The sequence below is a fragment of the Aethalodelphis obliquidens genome, unplaced genomic scaffold (genome assembly GCF_003676395.1).
Source record: "Aethalodelphis obliquidens isolate GAN/ISIS:26980383/991018 unplaced genomic scaffold, ASM367639v1 scaffold8, whole genome shotgun sequence".
Lineage (NCBI taxonomy): Eukaryota > Metazoa > Chordata > Mammalia > Artiodactyla > Delphinidae > Aethalodelphis > Aethalodelphis obliquidens.
In genome coordinates this window covers 4,375,297-4,382,464 of record NW_020837952.1, presented here as the reverse complement: position 1 = coordinate 4,382,464, position 7,168 = coordinate 4,375,297, and the positions used below count along the sequence as shown (strand labels likewise).

The 7,168-nt window shown below is 38.8% G+C and overlaps 1 protein-coding gene across 1 annotated transcript; it reads right to left on the bottom strand.

Moving 5' to 3' along the window:
* Window positions 1–3,537: 3,537 nt before the first annotated feature.
* LOC113620493 (cytochrome c oxidase subunit 6C-like) lies at window positions 3,538–3,938 on the bottom strand. The gene has a single exon (XM_027106387.1). It carries the CDS (start codon window positions 3,905–3,907, stop codon window positions 3,680–3,682), a length of 228 nt encoding a protein of 75 aa, XP_026962188.1. The 5' UTR covers window positions 3,908–3,938; the 3' UTR covers window positions 3,538–3,679.
* Window positions 3,939–7,168: the final 3,230 nt, after the last annotated feature.

The following is a 7,168-nucleotide window of genomic DNA, read 5'->3' as shown; positions in this document are numbered from 1 at the left end:
GAATCTCTTGCTGAGAGATGAGCGGGAGGGAGTGGTGGAAACTCAGAGGCAAAGGAATCTAGATTTACAACATTGTTGAAATAGACTCTTGGGGTGGGTTGAGTGGAAAAGCAAAGACAACCAGAAGAACTCAGAGGAAAAGGAGTCCAGGGCTTGGGAGCTGACATGATGGATGACAGTCTAGAAAACAAGGGAGCACGAGATGTGGCATGTCAGAGAGGGGATTGTCGGAGTTTGGGGTCAGAGCAGATGATATCATTTAAGGGTGGCTGAAATCATGGAGTTAAGGATCTTAAGGAAAAGAAAGGATAGGAAAAGAGCATAGATCTTGGAGTCAGGCAGATCTGAGTCTGTGTTCTAGCTCTGTTTGCCTGCTGAGTGACCTCGTTCAAGTTGGGTGCCCAAGTTAGTAAGCCTCTCTGAGCTACAGTTGCCTCATCTGTTGTTGCAGGAATTAAATGTGCATGATAGGGCCTGGAGCATAGCAGTGCTCCCCTGCCTTCTTCTGCTGCAATAATCATCAGCATGGAGGTTCAAGTCTCTCAGTTTAGTTCAGTTCTACAGTGAGCTGGGGATACAGAGATAAATAAAAATAAACAATAATAACCAAGGAGATGATTATTAGAGGGGACAGATAACCAGACCAAAAAAATACAGTGTGATAGGTGCTATGAAAAGTTCTAAAGTAGTATCAGAGGAGGGAATAATTCATCCATTCATTAACAATTTGTAAGGGAGCTGTTATGTGCCAGCCATGTTCTAGGCTCTGGGGATACAGCAAAGAAAAGCCAGATAAGGTTGTTGTTCTTGCGGAGCTCACATTTTAGGTGGAAGGGTTGGGATCGTGGAGAACCTCAAGAAGGAGGGAATGCTCTGGCAGAGCTTCAAAAAAATGAACAAGAACTTGTTAGAGAGAGAAGGGGGTCAAGGAGAAGTCTTTACAGATAGAACGGTATTGTGATCTGTTACAGTATCCAACAGAGTCCCCTCCTCTGAGTTTCAGATATGTATCTCCTGCCCATCACTGGATATTGTCCCCAGTTGGAGTTTTCAAAGAAATCTTTTTTATTTAAAGATTTCTTTTGGCTGTGCTGTGCAGCTTGTGGGATCTTAGTTCCCAGACCAGGGGTTGAACCTGTATCCTTGGTGGTGAAAGAGTGATCTCCTAACCACTGGACTGCTGGGGAATTCCCAAAGAAGTCAAGCTTATTAGATGTAAGGCTGGATCTTCCTGCATCTTTTTTTTTTTCTTTAAAAAAATTCAGATTTATTGAGGTACAATTTGCATAGAGAAATGTTCACTCTTTTCAGGGATACGGTTCAGTGGGTTTGGACAGATGGATACAGTTGTAGACCTGCCACCATAAATCAAGATAGAAAACATTTAATCACCTCAGAAAGTCCTATTGCATTCCTTCATAGTCAGTCTCCCTCACCCACCCCCAGCTCTGGCAACCATCAATCTGCCCCAATGATTTTTCCTTTTTCAGAATGCCACGTAGATTGAATCATAGACTACGTTACCTTTTGTCTCTGACTTCTTTCACTTAGCATAATGCTTTTGTGTTTCACCCATGTTATTGCACGTATCAGCACTTCATTCCTCTTTATTGCTGTATAGTATTCTACTGTATGGCGGTATCACAATTAGTTTATTCATTCACTAGTACGTGGGTATTTGAGTCGTTTCCAGTTTTTAGTAATTATGAATAAAGGTGTTATAAATATTTGTGCACAGTTCTCTGTGTGGATATAAGTTTTCATTTTTCTTGGATAAAATAGCTAGGAATGGGATGGTGTGTTGTATGATAAATATATGTTTAACTTTATAAAAAACTGCTAAACTGTTTTTCAATTGAAGTTTAGTTAACTTATAATATTGTGTTCAAACTATTTTCTAAAGTAACTGTACCATTTTGCATTCCCACCACTAATGTATGAGGGTTCCAATTGCTCTTCACCCTCACCAGCACTTTCTACTGTTTTTCTTTTTTTAAATTATAGCTTTACTGGTGGGTGTGTAGTAATATCTCATTGTCGTTTTAATTTGTATTTTCGTAATGACTAATGATGTTGAGCATCTTTTTTATGTGCTTTTGTTGCCATCTGTATCTCTTCTTTGATGAAGTGTCAGTGCAAATCTTTTGCCCATTAAAAAATATTGGGTTGTCCATAAAAAAACGAAAAGACAACCTATGGAATGGGAGAAAACATTTGCAAATGATAAGACAGAAAAGAGCTTAATCTCCAAAATATACAAACAGCTCATACAACTCAAGAAAAAAACAAACAACCCAATCAAAAAATGGACAGAAGACCTTAATAGACATTTCTCCAAAGAAGACATACAGATAGCCAGGAGACACATGAAAAGATGCTCAACATCACTAATTATTAGAGAAATGCGACTCAAAACTACAGTGAGGTACCATCTCACACTGGTCAGAATGGCCATCATTAAAAAGTCTACAAATAACAAATGTTGGAGAGGGTGTGGAGAAAACGGAGCCCTCCTGCACTGTTGGTGGGAGTGTAAGTTGGTGCAGCCACAACGGAAAACAGTGTGGAGGTTCCTCAGAAAACTAAAAATAGAACTACCATATGATCCAGCAATCCCACTCCTGGGCATATAACCAGACAAAACTGTAATTCAAAAAGACATGTACCCCTATGTTCATAGCAGCACTATTCACAATAGCCAAAACATGGAAACAACCTAAACGTCCATCAACAGATGAATGGATAAAGATGTGGTACATATGCACAATGGAATACTACTCAGCCATAAAAAAGAACGAAATAATTACCATTTGCAGCAACATGGATGAAACTAGAGATTATCATACTGACTGAAGTAAGTCAGAAAGAGAAAGACAAATACTGTATGATATCACTTATATGTGGAATCTAAAATATGGCAAAATGAACCTATTTACAAAACAGAAACAGGCTCACAGACATAGAGAACAGACTTGTGGTTGCCAAGGGGGTAGGGGCTGGGGGACGGAAGGACTGGGAGTGTCGGATTAGCAGATATAAACTATTACATATAGGATGGATAAACAAGGTTCTACTGTATAGCACAGGGAACTATTTTCAATCTCCTGTGATAAACCATAATGGAAAAGAATATATAAAAAAAGAATGTCTCTATGTATATAACTGAGTCACTTTGCTGTATAGCAGAGACTGGCACAACATTGTAAATATACTATACTTCAATAAAAAAATTAAACTAAATAAAAAAATATTGGGTTGTCTTTTTTATTATTTATTTATGAGAGTTTTAAAAAATATATCTAGATTTAAGTTTTTCATCATATATGTGATTTACAACTATTTTCTTGCAGTCTGTAGTTGTCTTTCCATTTTCTTAATGGTGTCTCTTGCGGAGAAGCTATTGGTTTTGAAGAAGTCCATTTTATCAAGTTTTTAGTTTAAGGATCATGCCCTGCTGCTGTATTTGAGAAATCTTTGCTTATGTGAAAGTCACAAAGATTTTTTTCTGTTTTCTTCTAGAAGATTTATGGTTTTAGATTTTTTTGTTTGTTTGTTAATCGTTTGTTTATCATGAGAAACTATTCCTTAGCCCAGATATTAGTAGTTCATAGTTCAGGAACACAGGTAAGTGACAAACTTCCATGGAACTCAACCCAAAGAAATTCTTTATATTCCAAAATCACTTTGCACTCTGAAAGATACCAGCCTTCCTCATCTCCTCAAAATCTTTTATGGAATCATAAGTTCTGTAGAAATCTGCATATGCCTTCTTTCTTGGTTCAGTCATAGCAAACTTATAGAAAGCTGCAACTCCCAAGGGGACAAAGAATGCTCCAACAATATGAAATCGCAGACGCTTGGCCAGAAGGCCACGCATCTGAGGTTTTGTCAAAGAACTGGAAGCCATGGTAGTTTTTCTCCTTGACACCGGACTATTTCAAGGTCACGCAATCAAGAACACTCCAGCAGGTCCCACAGGGCCCACTTTGTGACCCGGACCTGAAGGCCGCGGCACGCGGGCCAGCCTCCCGACTTTCGGCGAGCACGGCCCGGGCAGGGGCCTATGGTTCTAGATTTTACATTTTGGCCTAAGATTCATTTGAGTTAATGTGTTTGGCAAATATTTTCTCCCAATCTGTGGCTTACTTTTGCATTTTCTTTCTTTTTTTTTATAAATTTATTTTTTGGCTGCGTTGGGTTTTCGTTGCTGCGTGAGGGCTTTCTCTAGTTGTGGCGAGTGGGTGCTACTCTTCGTTGTGGTAGGTGGGCTTCTCATTGCGGTGGCTGCTCTTGTTGCGGAGCATGGGCTCTAGGCGCAGGCTCAGTAGTTGTGGCGCACGGGCTTAGGTGCTCCATGGCTTGTGGGATCTTCGCGGACCAGGGCTTGAACCTGTGTCCCCTGCATTGGCAGGTGGATTCTTAACCACTGTGCCACCAAGGAAGTCCCTACTTTTGTATTTTCTTAACAGTGTCATTAGAATAGATGACATTTTTAATTTTGGTAAAATTCCATTGTCAAATTTTTCTTTAATGGTTTATTTTTGTGTGTGTGTGTTCTAAGAAATCCTTACCTAACCTACGATCACTAAGTTTTTTTTCTTATGTTTTCTTCTAGAAGTTGTATATTTTTAGGTTTTTTGTTTTGAGTTGATTCTTGTCTATGACATGAAGTATGGGTTGAGGTTAACTTCTTTTTTTGCATGCGGATGTCCAATTGTTCCAGCACTATTTGTCGAAAAGACTATCTTTTCTGCAATGATTTACCTTGGTACCATCGTGTGAGTCTATTTCTGAGCTCTTACGTCCCACTGATGTATATATCTATCCTTATGTTAATACCCCACTGTCTTGATTACTATAGCTTTATGGTAAGTCTTGAAACCAGGTAGTGTGAGTTCTTCAACTTTCTTCTTTTTCAAAATTGTTTTGGCTAGTCTAGGCCCTTTTTTTTTTATATAAATTTTTAGAATCAGTTTGTCAATCTCTAAATGAAAGCTTACTGGAATTTTGATTGGGACTGCATTAAATGCATGAACTTTGTATATCTCACCATTCTAGATCTTCTTTAATTTCTTTCATTAACGTTTTGTGGTTTTCAGCACACACATCTTGCACTTGTTTTGTTTGATTGGAAGGTATTTTATGTTTCACGTCTGATTGTTAATGATATTGTGTTTTCAATTTCAATATCCAATTGTTCATTACTAGTATATAGAAATATGATTGATTTTGTATACTGATCATTTAGCCTGCAACTTTGCTAAACTCTCTTACACCAGTAGCTTTTTTGTAGATTGAAACCTTTTACATAGAATATCATTTCATTTGTGAATAAAGGCAGCTTTATTTCTTCTTTTCCAATCTGTATGCCTTACTTTCTTTTTCTTGACTTAACTGCACTAGCTAACACCTCCATTACAATGTTAAATAGAAGTGGTGAGACAGCAAATACCTTTGCTTTAGTCCTGATCTTGTGGGGAGAACATTCATTCTTTCACTATTAAAAATTATGTTAGCCCTAAGTTTTCTGTAAATGTTCTTCATCAGGTCAAAGAAATTCCCTTCTATTCATAGTTTGCTGAGAGTTTTTCTTTTTTTTTTTTTTTTTGATTTTTTTAATGTGGACCATTTTTAAAGTCTTTATTGAGTTTGCTGCAATATTGTTTCTGTTTTATGTTTTGGTTTTTTTGCCCCGAGGCATGTGGGATCTTAGCTCCCCAACCAGGGATTGAACCCACACCCCCTGCACCGGAAGGTGAAGTCTTAACCACTGGACCACCAGGAAAGTCCCAAGAGAGTTCTTAATCATAAATGGATGTTGAACTTTGTTAAATGTTTTTTCTGCATCAATTGAGATGGACATATGATTTTTCTTATTTAGTCTATGAATAAAATGAATTACATTAATTGATTTTAAATATTCAACCAATCTGCCATACCAGGGAGAAATCCTATTTGATTATGATCTATTGTTCTTCTTATCTGTTGTTGGATTTGATTTGTTGATATTTTGGTAAGGGTTTTGAATTAATGTTCATGGAGGATATTGATCTATATTTTTCTTGTATTGTGTTTTTTTTTTTTTTTTTTTTTTTTTGCGGTACGCAGGCCTCTCACTGTTGTGGCCTCTCCTGCTGCGGAGCACAGGCTCCGGACGCGCAGGCTCAGCGTCCATGGCTCACGGGCCCAGCCGATCTGCCGCATGTGGGATCTTCCCGGACCGGGGCACGAACCCGTGTCCCCTGCATCGGCAGGCGGACTCTCAACCACTGCGCCACCAGGGAAGCCCTTTACTGATTTTCTATTTGTCTTATTAATTATTGAAAAAGGAATATTGATGCCTCCAAGCATAATTTTGGATTAATCTACTTCTCCTTTCAGTTCTTTTAATTTCTATTTTATGTTTTTTTCAAATTAATTAATTAATTAATTTGGCTGCGCCGTGATTTAGCCGTGGCACGCGGGATTTTTGTTGCTGAGTGTGAGCTCTTAGATGCGGCATGTGGGCTCTTAGATGCGGCATGCGGGCTCTTAGTTGCAGCATGTGGGATCTAGTTCCCTGACTAGAGATCGAACCCAGGCACCCTGCACTGGGAGCTTGGAGTCTTAGCCACTGGACAACCAGGGAAGTCCCTCTATTTTATGTTTTTAAAAACTCTGTTGTTGGGTGCACACACATTTAGGATTCTTATAGCTTCCTGATGAATTGGCCCCTTTGTCATTCTGCAATGTCCCTCCATATCCCAGATATATTCTTTGTTTTGAAGTCCATTTTGTCTGATATTCGTGTGACCTTCTTCTAATTTCCCCCTTCTCATGGAATGGCATCACCATCCAAAGAGGTGTCTAGGGCAAAAACTGGGTTGTCATCCTTGACACTTCCCACCCTCCACCACATCAGCCCATTATCAAATCTTGTCCATTTACCTCCTAAATGACTCTTTAATCTTTCAGCTCCTCTCTAGCTCTATAATCATCACCCTAGTCTAAGTTATCGTTATCTCTTGCTTAGCCTACTCTCTTAGTTTACTGATGTCCTTGAACCCACTTTGGTCTAATGTGCTCTCCACATGGCAAGCAGGCACGATTAAAAAACACACACACACAAATGAAGTCACCCCTCTAAAGCTAATTAGATCTAACTAGGTCCAATTATTCTTAGGGTAAA

Coding starts and splice junctions, on each gene's coding strand:
- LOC113620493 (XM_027106387.1), bottom strand. CDS start 3,907: ATGGCTTCCAGTTCTTTGACAAAACCTCAGATGCGTGGCCTTCTGGCC.